This window comes from Haliaeetus leucocephalus, unplaced genomic scaffold (assembly GCF_000737465.1).
Source record: "Haliaeetus leucocephalus isolate CR32 unplaced genomic scaffold, Haliaeetus_leucocephalus-4.0 Scaffold340, whole genome shotgun sequence".
Taxonomy (NCBI): domain Eukaryota; kingdom Metazoa; phylum Chordata; class Aves; order Accipitriformes; family Accipitridae; genus Haliaeetus; species Haliaeetus leucocephalus.
Window position 1 is genome coordinate 8,635,600 of NW_010972776.1, and position 20,647 is coordinate 8,656,246.

The 20,647-nt window shown below is 41.8% G+C and overlaps 1 protein-coding gene across 1 annotated transcript in view; it reads right to left on the reverse strand.

Annotated features, from left to right (window-relative positions):
• Positions 1–6,648: 6,648 nt before the first annotated feature.
• GPR112 (G protein-coupled receptor 112) overlaps positions 6,649–20,647 on the reverse strand; it is a 33,478-nt gene continuing 19,479 nt past the window's right edge. The window contains exons 10-20 of the mRNA XM_010572545.1: positions 18,879–19,044; positions 18,607–18,756; positions 17,639–17,761; positions 15,865–15,910; positions 14,889–14,992; positions 13,370–13,491; positions 12,305–12,573; positions 10,997–11,090; positions 9,672–9,961; positions 9,020–9,121; positions 6,649–6,773 (exon numbers count right to left, since the gene is read on the reverse strand). Of these exons, the coding sequence (XP_010570847.1) occupies positions 6,649–6,773; positions 9,020–9,121; positions 9,672–9,961; positions 10,997–11,090; positions 12,305–12,573; positions 13,370–13,491; positions 14,889–14,992; positions 15,865–15,910; positions 17,639–17,761; positions 18,607–18,756; positions 18,879–19,044 (1,591 nt within the window). The remainder of the gene's footprint in view (positions 6,774–9,019; positions 9,122–9,671; positions 9,962–10,996; positions 11,091–12,304; positions 12,574–13,369; positions 13,492–14,888; positions 14,993–15,864; positions 15,911–17,638; positions 17,762–18,606; positions 18,757–18,878; positions 19,045–20,647) is intronic.

Genomic DNA, 20,647 nt, shown 5'->3' on the forward strand with positions numbered 1-20,647 from the left:
GGTGTTAACGGCAGAGAGATACCGAACAGCTTGTCTATCCTAGTCCTGAATTTTGGTAGACTCTGTTGTGGCATCCTCTCTTATAAAAGGCTTTTCTTAGATTAGGATCTCTTCTACAGATGAGCCTGATTGCTATCCACGTGCCCAGACTGTTCAGCACAGAGCAGGACTCTGCCATTGGGTCACCACAGGCACATTCCTCTTATTCCTCCCTGGAGGTATAAAACTGATTGAAGTCTAATAGTCTGCCCAGATCAATGTAAATCTTTCCCTTCCCGCAAATCTCAGTAGCCTTCCTTTTAGGTCATCTTCTTTTGACATAAAGATGAAGGAAGGCTTTTTCTCCTCCATCAAGAAGTCCTAACCTGGAGTCCTTTAACAACTCTAGCTTATAAGTTAGACTCTGCAGTTATAACTAGAATGATATTATCTGAAATATCTTTTTCTTCCTAGTGTTTTCTGAACTGGCTTTGCCACCTTTGTGTTGGGAAAAGGAGTCCCTGCTCTACAGACAACATTCTCGGGGATGGATACCTGTAATTGCCTTGGTTCTGACTTGCATCTGTGTTGCAGCTTTAGTGTCTTCTCTTTAAACTGAAATTGCCAATAGCATGTCAAATAATGGCAAGAGGGCACAAAGAGTATCATGACTCACGTCGATAGTAAGAATGAAGCTTTTATCTGACAGCCATTTCATGGGCTGTATGACTTGTGTAACTGTTCCCAATCCATTCTAGTGTTCAGGCAGGCAAGTATTAAATGGGAAGGGCTGAATGCACACGTGGAGCGAGCGACGATGTCAGAGACAGCAGTCCATGTTTAGAGCAAATTACTAACACATCCAGGGCTGTTTCCAGTTCCTACTGCGAGAATGGGAATGAGTCATTTCCGTGCACTACATCTGAGTCTCTTCCGAAACAGAGAGAACATCACCTCCCCATCTCACCAGGCATCCATTTCGGAGCTACAAGTGTCAGGCAATGGGGAGGAAGGTTGCATAAGGCTCTGCCCGCACTGGATTTCTTCACTTGAGAGCACAAGAGCTTGGTTTCAGTGTCTGTCAATCTGATGTTTTTCACCACTAAGCGGGAACATCTTCTCTACCCTGTATTTTGATTTTTTACCATTGCCCAGTGTCCTCAGCAGTTGGAGACAAAACAACTACTGAGCTATTAAAAGGGAAAATATCTTTTTAGGATTCTTTAATGACAATTTCCTTGGCTGTGTCACATTCATAGCAGAGTGTAACCATTCATTTTCAATGACTACTCATTTAGGAGAAAAATGCATTAGTTTATCACTGGTTTTATCTCCCTGTCACCTGTATGGAGTTGATTCTACACCAAGGGCAGAGGGAGCTGTGCAGGCACTGAGACTTAGGGCATCAAATCCTGCAATAATGTTTGATTGGAACTGCATCCCTGTTTTCTGGAACTGAAGATGAGCTATCGAGTTACACTTTCAAATACCACAAGACTTACCAGCATGTCTAGGAGCAAAAATAACACAATCCCAGCCCTCAGTGTTACGAAGGTGAGACAGAAGGTCAGTTCAGATGAGCTGTCAGGAGCAGCATTCAGTGATACAGCAACAAGAGGGATATCTAAATCCAGACTAGCCTCCTTTTCCAAGAGTTTCCTCCGCCGGTTTCAGTATGGGAATGGCCAGTGAAATACTGGTGTCATTTCTCAGAAAAGAGAGAAAAATAAACACTGCAATGTATCCTTGAATTTCTTCTGTTACAGGAACAATCAGGAAATGAAGTAATATAGCAAGCATAATTCTTTTGGGCATCCTTGAAACTCTCAATGATACATTTAATTTAGAACCATTAGAGTGCCATTACATGCTAAATACTTTCTGACACCTAAAAGCATAGAGTATTGTGCATTAAGACTTAACAGTGATCTTGCACAATAGGTAATTATCTTCCCAGTATTTTGATTTTTAATCTCAAGTCATTTCCCATAATGACATTTCTTTCGTTGTCCCAATAATAACTGCCTGCTAAATTTAGAAAGAATTATACATCTTGGGCATAAGTATTGCTAACCTGTATTGCTAACCACTATTGTAGATTCATAAACTGTCAGAAGAAAACGTAAACAAGCTGTAGTGACCTTTAACTGTCATTCTATGTAATATTGTATTGGCTTTGTGTGGCAAGGTTTGGGGCGGGGGGGCGGGTTACAGGGGTGGCTTCTGTGAGAAGCTGCTGGAAGCTTCCCCTGTGTCCGACAGAGCCAATACCAACCGGCTCTAAGACGGACCTGCTGCCGGCCAAGGCCGAGCCCATCAGTGATAGTGGTAGCGCCTCTGGGAGAACGTTTTTAAGAAGGAAAAAAGCTGCTGGGACAGACAGAAACGGCAGCCGGAGAGAGGAGTGAGAACATGTAAGAGAAACAACCCTGCAGACCCCCAGGTCAGTGCAGAAGGAGGGGGAGGAGATGCTCCAGGCGCTGGAGCAGAGATTCCCCTGCAGCCCGTGGGGAAGACCATGGTGAGGCAGGCTGTCCCCCTGCAGCCCAGGGAGGTCCACGGTGGAGCAGATCTCCACCTGCAGCCCGGGGAGGACCCCACGCCAGAGCAGGTGGGTTCCCGAAGGAGGCCGTGACCCATGGGAAGCCCGCGCTGGAGCAGGCTCCTGGCAGGACCTGTGGCCCCGAGGAGAGAGGAGCCCACGGAGCAGGTTTTCCGGCAGGACTTGTGACCCCGTGGGGGACCCACGCTGGAGCAGTGTGCCCCTGAAGGACTGCACGCCGTGGAAGGGACCCACGTTGGAGCACTTTGTGAAAAACTGCAGCCCATGGGAAGGACCCATGTTGGACAAGTTCATGGAGGACTGTCTCCCATGGGAGGGACCCCACGCTGGAGCAGGGGAAGAGTGTGATGAGTCCTGCCCCTGAGGAGGATGAAGCGGCAGAAATAATGTGTGATGAACTGACCGTAAACCCCATTCCCCATCTCCCTGTGCCGCTGGCGGGGGGTTGGTAGAGAATCCGGGAGTGAAGTTGTGCCCGGGAGGAAGGGAGGGGTGGAGGGAAGGTGTTCTGAGATTTGGGTTTATTTCTCATTACCCTACTCTGGTTGATCGGTAATAAATTGAGTTAATTTCCCCCAAGTTGAGTCTTTTTTGCCCGTGATGTTAATTGGTGAGTGATCTCTCCTATCCTTATCTTGACCCACAAGCCCTTTGTTATATTTTCTCTCCCCTGTCCAGCTGAGGAGGGGGAGTGATAGAATGGCTTTAGTGGGCATCTGGCATTCAGACAGGGTCAACCCGCCACAAATATTTATCTATCACATGGTTTCAAAGCACTATACATACACTGAGCTAGAAGGCAGCTTTAGCCACTTGTCCATGCAGAGACATAAAAAATCTCCAGGGACCCTTGAGTGAGCTGTCTAGACCTTGGATCTGCATCCACTGACTTAGCTGGTACAAAGGGTGGTGAAGTTTTGTGCCGGTCTAAATAGCAAGGTGGGAGTGGGGAGGGTTTTGCCCAAGTCACCAGAGCTGCTGCAGTGATTTTACTATCATTTTTTATTTCTTTTGCATCATCTAACCGATTGTTAACAACCCACTGAGATCTGACATCAAATAATTGTCTTCATAGATAAATATACTTTCAGAAATCCTTCTTTCATTGGTTTAAAACAGAGCACGCATTTCCTGGTGTATGTATCACTAAAAATAAGCAACCTAGGAGTAAATGAGAATGACTTAGAAATCAAAGGAGCTTTTAGATTGCTGCTTTCTCAGAGAGCGAGCAGACTCAACTGATACAATCAAAACCGTGGGGAGGAGGATGCGTTTGTATCGGTAATGCATCGCTGCCCGTCAGGTCACATTCAAGCCAGAGCTGTGGAAGCTGTTCCCATCACTTAAAATTATTAGGATGTGAATCAGAAGTGCAAAGCAATTTTTTATTAGATTTGTCTTTGTGCATGTCCTCTCCCTGTGAAAACCATCAGTGCACAATTCTGTGACAGAATGTCAGCGTAGATATGTTGGAGAAGAGCAAATGTAGTGGTGCCGGCACAGAAGATATTATTTCAGCCCAAAGAAAATTATACATCTTCATTCCGGCTGACAACCTAAACAATGCCATGCTTGAAACATAAATGATACACTGTTTAGCTGGAAAAGCCATTAGGCATATGATGGAGAGTGGAAGTGAGCTAACCGCCTTTGCAGAACAAATAGCTCTTTGCATTTTACATAAGCAAGTTGACAGGTTTTTAAAAATTTACTTCCGAATTTTGCTTTGTGAATAGAAAAAAAATCAATAGCAAGAATGGAGACCTGACATCGCTGCCTGCCATGCAGCTTGCTCTTCTTCCCACTGTTATACCTCCGAAGCAGGAAACAGGCTGACAGATCTGCCCAAAAAATGGCATTTCCAGCCATTTCTTGGCAGCCTGAGAAGTCTTAAGATTTCCAGCACTATTCTTACTGCTTGTCCAGCTTTTATCCAAATCTTTGCTGCTCCTAATCATTTAACAATGTTATAAGGGCATTTAGCAAAAACTTCAGAAAATCAAGGTACATTTTGTCTTTTATCAGGTATGTAATAAAACAATTACAGTATGCAGGAGACAAGGCCAGTCTCATGTTCCTCTCATATTGATCCTCTTTTGCTGCCTTTTTATTTTAAATTAGAGTAATAGAAAACAGAGTTGGGAAGATTTTCAACAGTTCTTCCAGTCCATCCTTTGCCTTAAGGCAAAATCAACTTTACTTATACCAATTCTGGCAGGTATGTCGTACCACTATGAGTATTTTTAAGACCTGCAATGATGGCAATTCCATGTGCACTCTAGATAACTTATTCCTTAAAATTAGAAACTGTTGCCTAATGCCTAGTCTAAATTTAAGCCTATTACCTTCTGTCCTGTAAAGCGTATGCAGAAAGAATTACTGCACGAAGGAGGACAGTGGGGGTCGAAGCAGGGTGGTAGAGAAGGCAACAGTGTCAGACTGTCCATCCACCTAGGCGTACAGATATCATAGCAGAGACAAACTGGTGTAAAAGGGACTCAGGAGGACTAAAGCTCCGGTTCCTCCGAAGACCTCCGCAGCCTCCTTCCTGGCCCTCACAGGACCCCCCTGGGGTGTGCAGCAGCCGGGTTAGGGGTGCAAGCGGAGTCAGGCACTGCTTTAGCACGCAGCACCATGGCACATCATGTCCTGCTTCTCATTGCAAAGCAGGGAAAAGTTGCATTCAGCAGCAGATTGTGGAACAAAGAGTTTACTAATGAAAATAATACAAGCAGAGGATGATAGTTCAAGTGTCTGACATACTTAACTGTATTTTGTATTAAATTTCTTTGTCATTGAAAGCAATTTCAAGTTAGAAACAAGTGGGTATGAGGTGGAACTCGTTTGCATGTTTTTAACGCTAACATTTCTCCCAGAAAGCCAAGGAAGTGAAGGTGATCTGTCTAATTTCAAGTAGGCTGGCTGTAGCTACTGTATGTTGAAATACTCATCTTTTTCCACTAATTGCTGTGTGGGAGTTATTCACAGAATGAAAGAACCTTTTGTATTTGCTATCATACATACCAGCTCTAAGACATCGCTCCTTTATATTTTCTTACTTCTCTGTCATCGGTACAGGTTAGTATTTTATAATATTAGCAATCATTAAAAAATCTTCACTTGAATGATACAGAGAAGGGCATTCAAAACTGAAACTAGGATTTGGTTGAGCAGGCAAGTTACCAGTTCAAACACATTTGCTGAAGGAAAGCCCCTCTTTAGTAGGAGAGGAAAGTTAAGTCTCTCTTGTGATGTTATGAAATGGAGTTTACCTCCTGCTGTATTCACACCAAAGTATTACTAAAGGACAAACTTCTTAATCCCTACCTCCAAAGATGGTAGGATTTTATCTGCTATTGTTCTAGGGTTGTTTTGTGGGTTTTTTTCTTGCAGGAGAGGTAATCTGAAACCTGTATCGTACACATGGATACTCATTAGAGGCAGGAATTTCAGTTTTTCTCATTTCCACATTCCATTTGAAGGTACTGGGCAACATTTTCAAACATTTAAACACATGTGTATCTCTTTAGAGATCTAAATCCAAGTCAACAGTGCCAGCACATCTGAAAATAAAAACATACAACTGAAAGGAATATCTTGGAAAGCTGAGTCCAATTTCTTAATTTATAAGTTGATCAAAGTCCATCTCGGAAAAAGTAAAGAAAGATACTTATTGAGGAGCCTAGATATCCACGCCTGAGACAGTCAGCCAACAGGCTCAAAAATATGACTTGAAACTCAATATTATGCATATTAGGTTCTGAGGATAAGTATCAGATGAAGAAGGGAACAGAGGTATGGCAGGAGGGTGTAAAGAGAAAAAAAGAGGACAAACTATGAGAAGGGTTAATGATGAGGAAGAGAATGTTTCCAGTCTCTGTTTAACATGAGGACTAATCCTGGAAACACAGGGAGACCAAATCCTTATGTGGTCAGTACTGCCACTCCACTGAAGCCTAGTGAGTTGAATCATGGGATGTTTTAGCTCCATAATTGTGTTCAGAGTGATAATTGTACATTAGAAGCAATTATTTAGATCAATGTTTATTTCTACATGCCACAAAAGAGAACCATCATTAGATAATCAGAAGAAAACAAGTTCAGTATCAATGAAAAAATCTTGCTTTCAGTGGATAGTGCCCTGTATCCATGGGTAGTATTCTTCGTGAACAAGGATGTTTGGTCTGAGCATCTTCTGGAGGTTCAGCACTGGGGTTGTAATGAACTTCAGCTATGGAAAAGAATTAGGGAAAATTTTCTATTATAATAATTTGGGTTAATATATTTAGAAAGAAACCTGTCTATGCAGAACTCACTGATTTAAGGTCTTTGGGGAGATAACAGAAATCAGCATGTTTCCAAAAACAACGAAGAATGTTTGGTGCTTATGTCACAATTCCTCTAAAGGCATTCCTTTTTCAGAATAGGGCTCTGCAACAATTTCTCTATCTTGGAAGGCAAAACCTCCTGCTGGGATTCTTCTGGATTAAACAGGCTCACAGCAGGTCCTGTTTGGCTTTCTGTAACCCTCAAGATCTTTGCTCTTCTGGGAATGTATGCAATAGACTGTAGTGCTCCCTGACTGGAAGTAGGTCCCATGAGAATGAGAGCCAGCTGGCCCAGGCTAGAATATCTCTTAAGTGCCTAAGGTGGAAGCTGAGCAGAGAATTCCCTTCCTTTTGGAGAAGAGCCATACCAGGATCTTAAGGGCTTTCTTACTTTCTTTAGTACAGCAAAAGCCATCTGTAAGGTAGCCATTTACCCCAAACTGAAGTCTGACACAGACAAAGCAGTAAAAGGTTTTCTATTTAATTCCATTGCTTGGGTTTTGACAGTCACCATATGGAACCTACTGCATTCTAGTCTATGCAGTGCATACTGTTTTTCTTACCGATCCTAAAATTTATATCTGGAGAAGTCCTGGGAAGGAAATCCAAACCATTGGAAGTTGAACTTGTTCCATTAGAATTTAGACTCCACAAAGCCTGGGACGGTGATTTGTGGTTTAAGTGCCTTGGTGTAGATCCAGCAGTTGCACCTGACCCACTCCAGTCTGAAATCAGAGAGTGGAAGGCACAGGAATAAAAATCTGTACGGGTGTCACATCCCAAACTACTAGAGACCAGGGAGGAGAAACGTCTGTGCTTGCTTCTTGTGCCATCCTTGTACCTGCCCTGAAGCCGTGGATTTCCGTGAAGCACAATGCACAATTCCTGCTGTTAATTTTTACACTAGCTCTGTCACACTCGTGCAGGTGGGGCTGGATACCAGCAATTCAGTCCTCTATTTCCCCTTTAGGGACCCAATCTAGTAATACTAATTTGGATAAGGTCATATCGAAGAAGACGGGTGGTACACAAAGGAGAGGAACGGCAGCCTTACCCTTATTGTATCATACAGTATCAAGCTGGCTCATGCTCAAGGGAGAATATGTGCTACTTGGAGCGTTCTTGCGGAATCCCCCCTCTGCAAGTGGAAAGCTACATATTCCTCAGCAGCACACAGTTCACAAGACCGCCGTGTACAGGACATATGTGTTAATACAGGATTTTTAGTCTGGTTTCCTGAAAAGGCTAAACCAACTGATTTAGCTTCTCCTTTGTTATACCCATTCGTAATGTCAACTAATTTTGATAGACACACAGAGGTACTGAAGTTATTAAATTCTTCCACATTTCTGTGAAAAATCAACATTACCAGAGTAACCCAGAATAAGCCACAGCCCATGTTATTTCGTGCTGAGCTGGTAGATAGCAGAATCTTAGAATAATTTAGGTTGGAAGGGACCCTTGCGGGTCTTCACTCCAACCTCCTGCCCAGAGTTGGTCAGACACCTATCCAGCTGAATTTTGACTCTCCAAGGAGAGAGACTCTTTCCACTGCCTTTCTGGGCCACTGTCACCTATTTAACTACCCTCATTGTGAAAAAACGTGTTTCCTTATAAATAATGGGAATTTCCATAGCTGCAACTTGTGTTCATTGCCTCTTCTCTTCTTGCTGTGCACCTCTGAGAAGTCTGTCTCTTCTCTATAACCATCCCTCAGACAGCCAAAGACAGTAATTACCTCTCCCTTCTCCTTCCCAGGCTGAGCAAACCCAGGTCCTGCACATAAAAAATAGCTACTAGTATGTCCAATATCCTGCATAAATTTCTGAACCTCGGCTGTATGAAGACTTGGAAGGCCACCAAAAACATAGCTCATGTAAGGGAACACTGAATGGCATGTGAGAAGAGAATCAGAGACCAAGCTGAAATCTTTTTTGGAAATCTACATTTTTTACTGCATGCTGTCACCCCATCATCATATCGTATAAACAGTTAATGGAAGAAGATAAAGACCTATTAAAGAACAATTATCCAATGCAATGCAGAAAGGCTACTGAGGGGAGCCTTATTTCTTAATGTGGAGCAAACGTGACACCAGTAGCAGGTGAAGACTTATGAGTCAAGCTAAACAAAACCCCTCAATGCTTACCAGAATAATTACTCAGACGAAATCTTCCCCAGCAAAAGTGTAGTCGGCACTGCTTCACTACTTCTTCCTTCATTAGGCAGTGAAACACAAAGATAAAGAACCCTGAAGAAGTAAGAAGAGAATTTCACAGGTTTTCAGGTGGATTCTCCAACCTGCTGTCCCTTTTCTAAACTTTTTGTATGCCACTCAGTTACCAGTATGTTATATATGGGCAGAGAGGTGGTCCCTGGGCCAGCATCAGGTTGGCCCAGAATTGCACTGAGTCCTTTGTGCATATGAAAGGGTAATGGGAAGAGCTTTCTGCAGATTTGGTATAAAAATAATCTGCAAGTCACTGTAGAGTCTATCAACCATTTTTATGCCCAGATGAAAAGGATTGTGCCAGGTCCTGAAAAGATGCATTTATTGGGACCCATGTTTCAAAGGCATGAATTCGTGTCTTTAATAGTATATCTATCACAGCAATACTATCTAAACAACACCATCATCCCACTGCAATGGAGCTTTCCTATTAAAATAGCTAAACACTGTAACACAAAGCTATACGAGCACTTCTCTTCCCCCATGCTTGAATTACATGATGTTAGAAATTTATTTCTATTACATGGCCCTAAACTGTTGTATCTATAGCAGTACTCCATTCAGAAATTACCTTGCAAGGTGTTAAAAATGCTGAAGAGATACAAGAAAAATATCCTCAGTGCTCCCCAGGCAAAAAAGACAAAGCCCCAAGTTAAGCCCAAAAGGAGCATCAAGCTGAAAGCACTTTTGAGGTCTTGAAGAAAACCCTTTTTCCAGAATCTGGATCTCTTTTGTGTCCTTGTTTTCACGGCATGGATTTGAAGGAGAACAGTGATGAACACGGCTGTATTCGTCAAAAATATTAAGAAGATGTAGGCCACAACGGAGATGTAGAACACTATGTTCTCCTGAATCCAGCAACTGCAAGAAAGGGAGGTGTGTATTCAATAAGGAGTTTTGTGAGCAGTGAAACTAATGAAGCCTGGTTTCCAAAATAAATGTCCCATATGGTTCTCTGATACCTGGTACGGGGCATTCCCTAACGCCCATTGCTTTCCCCCAGTGAAGACATTCATAGAATCTCTCCACTTGCCTTTTTTATGGATGTTATAGAAATTCAATAACTTTGAGACTTTAATATTTCTGCCAAATTCAGATAAACCTGAAAATTGTTTCACAACTTAATAATGTGTACGCACACACACACACTGCCTTAGGAAAACCGAGTTAAATATGACTTAATTAGGAGTCAAAATAGTAGTATAGGACAGAGATGAGCACTGGTTAGCTTTTCCTCTGACATAAATTAGTTTTACTGCCTTTTTGCTAAAGTTACAGTTTTCCCTCTGAGGTGTCATGGGTGTGTGTTGCTTCTCTAATGGGATAGAACTCAAATATTCCAGGTAATCTTCACCAACAAGTGATCAGATCGTGCTATACAGGCAAAAAAATTGGAAGCATTCTTTGCTATAAAACCCTTTTAAAAAAAGGATGAAAGAATGCTGTGTTTTCCCATTGGAGAAGAGAGGAGGTTGAGATGATTTAAATAAAAGAATTTGAAATTATGAAGAGACAGTGATGTGAATTGACATTAAAAAAACAGAAGCAAACGTGCAAAATACTAGAGCAATTACTCTGCCTTTAGGTTTTACTGGAAATTTAGAACATGCAGGAGCATATACAAATGTCCCATCAGACTGAGTTAGAAAAGAAAGAGATTTTCCAGAAAGTAAAAATGCAGTTGACTGGCAGAAGCCCTTCCTGTCCTCAAGCCCAGTCCATTGATGTGAGAGTTACTCCATGTAGTAGCCATATATCCAAAATGATCCAATGAACCAGAATCACTAAAAGATGGGGGAGAAAAGGCAAAAGCAAGAGAGAAGTTGCCTTCACATTATTTCTTGTATCTTTAAAATACTCTAGTGACCATTGAAAAGCTCAAAGTATTATACTTACAAATTGCTGAAGGGATTGCTCTGAGAATGTGATCCATTGCCATAGAAGTCTTTATTTATAATAAGCACAATAGTAATTACAATAGCTGGTATTCCTAATATGGAAGGCAAAAGAAAAAGAAATATTTAGATTAAAAAGAAAAAATGGAGAATATGGAAAGATGTCAGGTAACCTCTGATGAGTAATTACAGCAGACGTGTACATCTCAGGATCAAACTCTACCCCTAAAGCTCTTCTGAAATAAGTATAATTAAATGTGTGGCATAGCAGGTTTAATCTCCTTATTTATGTAAATTACAGATGAGTAGGCATAAAAATATCTGTGTTTGCAAAATGTTTGTGAGTGTTCAAACATCTCCAGAAGGGATCCAATCTGGTAAAATAAACCCAACTGATTATTACAAAAAGCAGAGTGTCAAAAGACAAGCAGACCACAGCATTTTGTAGTAAGATCTGATAGAGACAGACGTTTTCCAGACAGTGTTTTATCAGTCTTCCCTTCCACTCATTCCCCATTTCCCATATTTCTTTCAATTCTGGCTTTTCTGTTGAGAATGGCTGCTGCCAGCACCTCCATCATGGATGGCTGCCCCTGAGAACAATTAAGTGCGACATCAGATCTAAGGTGATACGCTGCATGCTATTCAAAAGCCTAAAAAACCCCTTTAAAACAGCATCTAATGGCGACCCAAAAAATATAGACCAAATTCTGCTCTGGGTCAGCGCTTCTGGTAACACCTTTTCTAACAGCTGAGCCAGCATTTTGGGTCCTTTTTGTCATGTTTCTCCCAAACAAGTGTGATGCTCAGTGCTTGGAGGAAAGGTGAACTTGCCTGAGGAGAGCTATGAATGAAAGCCAAATCCACCCCCCACAGGGAAATCGTGCATAGAATGGCAGGTAAGGACATGAGGCCTGGAGAAGGAGGTCAAAATCACCTCTGAGCATCCCCAATGCAGGGGTGAAGGCTGCGGGCAGCTCATACTTCCTCAGGCACATCCACTGACGTGGGGTACCATGATAAATCATTCATGTAAAGAGCAGGAGGGGTAGGGAAAGCAGTTCCGTACGCCCACTTCTGGTGTTCATTGCATATGACTCTGCGCAGGGAGCAAGAGGCACTTTCTGCTAATGTCTCCCTGGGCAGAAGAAACTTAAGCTGAGCCTGCCTGGGGGAAGAAATCTATCCTTACGGCTCAGGGTGTACACCACATTTCTACTAGCTCAGTGTCCTGACTCACTTTTGCAGATATGCCCCTATCTTAGAGAAGTTTACAAGCACAGAAGTGGAGAAGAAATTGCTTGCTTACCCCAGCCAGCAATACAGCATTTTAGGAGGTACTTTGGGACATAAATATTGAAAACTTTGACAAAAGCCAGGTAGAAGTGAACAGACTCCAGGCACATCCACGTGAAAGCTGCAAGAAGGAAATAGTGAAGGAGCACGGCCACGGTGATACAGAAACCTGGCTGGTTGAATGAGGACAGCCAGGAATTGGCGAGGAAGACCACGTTCAGCATCAGCAGTGCGGCACAAAGATTGAGCAGGATTTTTGAAGGGTTGTCTCTCCGCAGCTTTCTAAAAAGAAGGGGAAAGTCCACAAGGTTATCATTGCATGAGTTGTGCTGGGTGCATTCACTAATGCAAAGTAGCACAAATGTGTATTCGTCATATTATAAACTGGCTTCTTGTGGTATAAGTTGTGTCTGCGTTAGTGTTTTACATCACATCACTAGTGTGGTTTTGAAGCAGATCTTGCAGCCTGAAAAAGCAGAGCTTCTATATACATGGAGATCTGCTAGGTTTTTCACACTTGGTGGAGAAGAGACAGACTTAACATCATCTTTTTACTACTGCATCCAATATTACTGTTATTGCAATATTACTGGATTATGAAAGCACCCACAGTTACCTAAGTCTAGGGCCCCATCGTGCCAGGAGCTACTGGCACATACAGTATGAAACGAAACCTATCCAAAAGGACAAAACGCCCGAAAGACCAAGAGCAAAAGAGAGAATTTTCCCTATTTTACTGTCGATATCATCCACTGTATAGGCTATATACAGGGAATATTCCAGATTCTTGACATGATATCTTACCCATGTCCATGGGTAAATCTGTGAAATGACAGAAATTTAGGAATATAGAAGTTGCTGAACAGTTCAGACTAGTGCTTGTATTGAAGCATGAGTATTTGAATCCCCCTTATTTCACCACAGTCGCAGGTCAAAATAAAGCAATATTTACACTGTCAGCTCTCAGTCCTCCCTCCTATGCAACACAGCATGAAATATTACAAACATTCTGACAGTTGCTGCAAATTCATTACTGCTAACATATTAAAAGCGATAAAAGAAAAAGGATCAAACTTACTCAAGTGCTAGATATGTCACCAGTGTTATGCCCAAAAAAAGGGAAGAAGCACCACATCCTGCATAGCTTATCAGAGTTAATATACGATCATGTGTGATATCTATCTCTGTCCGGGACAAGTCCTGTGTTATAAAATAAAGAATCACAGTTGTTTGCCATAACAGACAAAGAAAATTGCTTTCCACACTTTCACATTGATAAAGAAATCAACTTCTGTTCTGCTTACTGCTACTTTTGGAGGGTTTCCATTAATATTTTTGTGTTTCTTGTTGTATAGTCCTACTGAATATCCAAACTAGTAAAAATATGCAGTATTTAAAGTATCCAGTAATAAGGTGTGAAGCTAGAAAAGCTATACTTCAGAAACCACAAATTCAACGAAGATTCCAGGATCTTGCCAAAATTATTCCACTGGGAGCTCGCTTTGTAGGAGAAACTCTACTTTGTTTCAATGGCAGCTGCCACGCTTGGGAACTGCACAGACCTGCTAAATGTCTTGGAGCGTGGGAGGATCCTCCAGATCCAGAAACGATCCCTCTGCAAAAATCAGCTGGGAGGCTGGGCCCTGCTCCTCCACAGCTGCTGCCAGGAGTAATTTTGAGAGGATTTTGTTGTTCCCTGCCACAGCGTCTCTTCTATTTGGCGAACTTCGAACCTCAGAGTGGTAACCTACATCTCTGACGTACAATCGGCGGTGCTGTTAAATACCTGTAACTGTGCTGATTACTAAAGTGGCAGTGCAGAAGAGGTGTGATCTTAAAATCAGCCTGAATTCTCTCTGCTTGAATGGAAACTTTAGCAAGTTGTCTGAAATCCGTGACGTCGAAATTCCTGTGGAAGTCACGTTTTTACTACCAGGGAGGGCTTGCATGCCTCTGGTGGAGCAGGGTAATGCTGACCTCTAGGGGAAGCTGGGCAAGCATCTGAAGGCAAAGGGATGGCCTTATCCCATCGTGTGGGTTGTATCCTACTGGGATTAGACAACTCCAATCTGCTCAGTTTGCTCTGAACGTGCCTAACACTTCGCATTTGTTGCAGCCCATTCTCAAGCAGTAATGTCATTTTTTGACATTCATCTTTAGAGGCAGTGTTCTCTGTATTACAGAGAAATAAGAGGCAATAGTTAATGACATCTCCCCTATTTATATTAAACTTCCCTTTCTGATGGAGCGTAGATAAAACTTTCAGAAAGATGTAATGTCATTAGTTGCCACTGGCAGGTAGTAAATTTAACACTGTACTTACAATGCAGCAAATAACACATTAACGTTGATTAAGTTACATTGCAAAGAAGTACAAACTACATCTGTAAAATGAATTTGCCTTGAAGCAAGTGACATTTAGAGGACTTTATACCATAAAAATTGTTATAACTGTTTTGTTTGTTATTAGTGATTTTGGCAAAATTGCAGATATCTAACAGGTTGTATAGATATGAATCTCCTATCTCTCCCAAAACTAGCGATGACTTTGTTTAGTGCCACGGGACTTTTTTGGAGATGATTCACGGAGTACTTACCAGTAGGACTCCAAAATGGGTAAGATGGTTACAAAAACAGATTGTGTAATTCATATCTGTATATTCCATTTCACACCCCGATGTATTCCAACCACCCAGTCCATCTGTGTAATAGAGAAAAAGGGATTTTTAAGCAGAGTTAGTCATGCTCAGGCATTTATAGCTCTGCAGCACGCAGAATGTGTGAATACGAGCTCAAGTTAGTACAGATTGCAGGGTCATTTAGCAGCACACAAGTGAGATTTCACACAGGAACACATCTTATATAGTTGCCTGAGAACCTCAAAACTTGGATGAAAGCCTTTGGTGGAATGAAAAAATATTTAAAGTCATTTATATGCCTGCACACAGAGAAAGCAGGAAGGTAAGGAAAGTGCGCTGGGCTAGATTACACTGCAGGCTATGGAAACACAGAAGGCAAGAAATATTTACAGGGCAGACGATTTGTTTAGGCAGAGTGTAGCGTTGAAAAAGCCAGATCTTCCCTGGTAAGATTAAATTTATGACCCTATTTATGTGGCATGTATGACGTATTCAGAAGCTAATCTTCCAATTTAAAAAAAGTATATATTCTAACACCAATAATTGCAGAGAAAAACCTCTCCCACGCATTCTGAGTTAACCCAATACACACTTGTCTTTCTGTATCTGTTGACTTTCTGAGCCATATTCAAGACCTAACCACAGCAAAGCCCCCGCTGACTTCCCTGAAGAAACTGTGAGAAGTCATCTGACGTTTCACTGCATTTCTGCTTTTTTCTTAAACTGTCTTCTTATTCATGTAGGTGCACCATTGTACAATGCTGAACACGTATCCCCTGGTAGTAACACTGATTACTAAGGTATCAATGTCAATGGAAACCAGCAACAGACTCAACAGGACAGTCTCAAAGTTTCAAGCTACAATGTCAAGGAGCCAAAGGCTCTGCGAGGCTGGTGACAAAGCAAGCGTGGCAGCTCTGTAAATAACACTTACTGTTCTTCCAAAAGTCCCAAAAGACGCAGTGCACGGCTGCATTACCCTGAAAGCAGAGAAAAAGGAGGCCGTGACATTTATTCAGTACGTCTGTACACCGCCTGCACTTGCAGACGGTGCATCTTGCCTGTAATGAGGGTTTATAACTACGGCAGTTTGATTTGATTTCCTCTGTGCTGAAAGCCCACTGATCTCTGCGACTATTTGCATGGTGGTGCTGCAGAGGGTCTGTAGGTCACGGGAGATGCCAGCAGTTCAGGAGCAGTTGGACACTGGGGCACTGGAAACCAGCTGGAATATCGGCCATCTCATCCATGGCACTGAAAACCAGTGGAGGGTCCCAAGTTTCGCCTTCCCCTTTACCAAGGGAAATGCTGGGAGTCGGTGATTTTCCCAGTTTTCCCAGTCTTTCTGTACCGTGTATTGTCTTTTAAGGACAGCAGAAAATCTGACAAGTTCTCCAGCTTAGACTGATTCCTGTGTCTGATCTCATTAGCTTCATGTGGTATCTGAGATGTCATACTGAATTACTGGTGAAATTCAAAAGTTATGACTAAGACCTAGAATAACAACCTGAGGTTTTGTACAATATAAAAAAAAAAATTCTCAACACAAGAAAAACTTTGGTGTAGAATTTCAGTGTTTCCACTGTCTCTGAAACCAGGCAGGGAAGACACCTAAGAGAAAATAAAGTTTGCCTGCATATTGCAAACAGCTGAACAGATTTAAATGAGTATTCAATGCAATGTTTTCCCTTGGGGACATTCTAGTTTATTACTCATAATGCTGCAGCAAACTTTCCCAAGGCACAGATTCATTTTCTTTTATTATTAATGAAGTTTAATAAAGCACAGAGTTTACAGGAAGCCACATGAACAGATAAGCTGTTAAGACACGTGATCTGTAGACTGTCAAATATAATTAGGCAGAGAGCCAAAGATGAAGGTTAGGATGATATCTCATTAAATATTTAATTAGGATATTTTTAAAAGGTCAAGGAAAAAAATCTGAGAGGTGCCAGATGGCCTGGTGGAGTAAAAATCATGGAAGAGAGGGGTTATCTAGATGAAATTTCTGGGTAGATATTACTTGCTAGAACTGAATGGAAAGAGCATATTGTCATAAAAGCAGCATTTTCAAGCTCTCATTAACTTAAACTTTAATCAAATTCATCTTATTGAATTATTTTGTTCTGCTCTGGGTTTGCAATATATTTATGTGGAGGCTGGACCATAAACAGTTGCAACACAAAAATCTTAAGGTGGAACCCAAGTCAACAAGCTTGACCCATGCCCATCAAAAGTAATTTAAGATAGATTTTAGTTTTGAAACATAATTTTGAAACAAAACAAAGCAAATTAATTTTGAAATCATCTATGCAAAGTTTTGCTTTTTTTTTTAAATTTACCCCTTTTGGTGACTAAAACAATTTGCTGAATTCAGAGAATCTACAAACCATTTCAGTCAAACCCCAAACCTCCATTTTTTAGCAAATAAACTATTCCTTGAAAATAATTGCCCAGATCAAAACAAAGAAACAATGAAAACATTCCTTGCTGCTAAGCATGGATTTGGAGTGGAGACACAAGCTTTACTAACCTGCAGGAATTAAACACTGAGATCTGTGTGATCTGTCAATGTTTTGGTTGATATATCACAGAGAGGTCAGGCAGAAAAATGTTTTAAGCTTATATGTCCTGTTCCCAGTTTATTGTAAGGGTAAGTGAAATAGGCTTTACTTCAACATGTCTCTGATGAAATGAACACATCCTACCGTATTTTGGTCTATGTGCTGAAGAGTAATAGTCACAGGCTCATTAAGGTTCTGAACTGATGCATTTTCAATGCTGGCACTCACAACGTAAGTATTCAACCTCTCCTTTGTTAAACTGTCATCCTGCAGTGGAAAAATACATGTATGCAAAAAAAAATCCAAGCTCTTCCCTGCTTCCATTTTTTTTTAAATTGTATTTCTTGGAAATGGCGATCAGCTAAACACCATGGGATGCCTGATGTAATTTAGCTACTTGCTACTTCATTAGAAAATGTAGTTAGTTGTAAATTCAGGGACAGCCTCCACATCAGCTGAAGCAGAACAGTTTCAGATGCACCAGCTGGATTGAGAAAGCTGTATAATCGTTTCAGTACGTCAAAACAGCCAGTTGTACATCATTTAGCTCATTAGATAGTAGCCACAATTGTGAATGCTTCTTCTGTGTGAAAAGCATTGCTCAGCACACTGTATGCTCCATCATACCAAAAGAAATAACTCCCTTTTAAATTACACTCATCCACCCCCTCCCCAAGTTAAGAAAACATAGCAAGTACTAGAATAGTCCTAAATGCTGTGTATCAGTACTGCTATTGTTTTAATGGAGACATAAATCTTGAAATTATTTTCATTATATTTGACATGTACTATGCATGTTCCTTAAGCAAAAGCTTACTATCAGAGGAAGATTAGGCTATGTTCTTTTCCTACAGAACAGAAGTATTAGAATAACATCAGCTACAGAAAATGAACAAAAAGTCTAAGGTCTACAGAGACCTCTCACAGCATTGTTGCTACAGAGAAGGTTTTGCTGCCTGGGTGCATTTTCCCTGCACATTTCTTAGTGCTCCATTAGTCTGATGGTAAATGTGCCCAGAATAGATGACGCTATTGGGATTTTTCTTTCATACGCACTAAGAACAGCTGAACCAATTACTGCCGTGTTAGCATTTGTTAGGAGTCGTAGTTACCGCAAAGAGTGAAGTAGTGCCAAAAAACTTAAACTGGATCTTCGAATGCTTGTCTGGGTCAGAGTGCTCGACCCCTAGGAATTTCTTAAGTGATTTTGGCAAAAACACTGAGGCCCAGGCCTTTTTGAAAGGGTTTTCTTGAACATCGATCTGCAGGAGAGAGAGATGACATGGTCAGAGCTGCTGTCCTCAGGTCAAATACATAACGGTCCAAAATAGCAGGAGGATTGTCTGGTTTAGTCAGTGGTCCCTGAGGTGATATTTGCTCTCACCTTGAGATCCACGCCTCTGTCGTAGGAGGTAACGCCAAAGGCCAGTCCTTCAAACACGCTGGGATCTGGACGCATCACCAACAAAGCCAAGGAAGAGGTTATGACCGACGTATTTCTTTCTGTGTAAGTCACCTTATAGCCTATCTCCTCAGTTGTCTTCAGGATACTTTACCAAGAGCAACAGCAAGAAAAAAAAAAAAAAGATACATCTCTTGAAATGTTCTCCTGGCTTCATAATATACATCCAGGAGACAATCAGCTAAAAACCTCTGCTCTGATTTATGATCACAAGAAGCAATCACTAGAGCAGAATAGGTCCATTTTGGGGTAGATGGCATTTTGTCTGGCACAGGGTCAGGTGATGGCAAGCAGTTGAGTTAGCATTTTTCAGTAGGCTGAAAGTCTGGCAGGTGGAAAATACCCTCCCGCGGGGACAACTGTCGTGGTTTAACCCCAGCCAGCAACTAAGCACCACGCAGCTGCTCACTCACTTCCCCCCCCACCCAGTGGGATGGGGGAGAAAATCGGGAGAAGAAGTAAAACTTGTGGGTTGAGGTAAGAACGGTTTAATAGAACAGAAAAGAAGAAACTAATAATGATAATGATAACACCAATAAAATGACAACAATAGTAATAAAAGGACTGGAATGTACAAATGATGCGCAGGGCAATTGCTCACCACCCGCCAACCAACACCCAGCCAGTCCCCGAGCGGCGATTCCCTGCCCCCGCCTTCCCAGTTCCTAAACTAGACGGGACGTCCCATGGTATGGAATACACTGTTGGCCAGTTTGGGTCAGGTGCCCTGGCTGGGCATGAGAAGCTGAAAAATCCTTGACTATAGTCTAAACACTACTGAGCAACAACTGAAAACGTCACATTCTTCACATACCGAACTCAAAACATAGCACTGTACCAGCTACTGGGAAGACAGTTAACTACATCCCAGCTGAAACCAGGACAACAACACAAGGTGATTCTGGGAAGACCTGAGTGAAAACTCACACCCAGTCAAATACTACATTTCATCTGGAAGGCAGTAACTCATAAAACCTGCTAATTTGATTATTTGCAATCATCTAATTGTACCCTCAAGTGAAATATTACAGCCAGAATAATTTAGTCTGCAAGGGACCTCTGGAGGTCTGTCCTCCAACTCCCCACCTCCCTCAGGCAGGGCATACTTTAACAGTAGGTCAGTTGCTGAGGATCTTGTCCAGTAAAGCTCTGAATATCTCTGAGGATGCAGATTTCACAGGCTTTCTGGGCCCTGCTCTCAGTAGGTTTTTTTTCTAAGGAGAGAGAAGAGGCTGGAATCCAAAGGAAGCAGCAAATCAGGGTTGTTTAATGCTCATGGGTATTAAAAGAGTCAGAGACAGCTCCACATCTTGTTTGGCCACCCTTAAGGCTATTCAGCAGTATGCAAGAAGGGATAATACTCTATTGAAAATGTGTATGACAGCTTGGCCCCAACAGACTAAAGGCAAACCTTCCTGTCCTTCTTTGGTCTGGTGTTATCTTCATGCATTGTTGGTCCCAGACACACAAGGACCCCCATGGGATCCTTTCAGCCACAGCTGCCCTAGAGCTGCAAAATTCAACTTCCTCAAAATATCAGGGATCCAAAATTTCTACCGAGGCTTGAAAGAAGGAGCGTAATAGCTCTTGTGAGGATATCATGCTAGCACTCATCAGGAATCATCACAATGGTTATGCTCTTCTGAGGTCAGATCTATGGAGAAATTAAAATACCTAAGATTCTCCTGTCC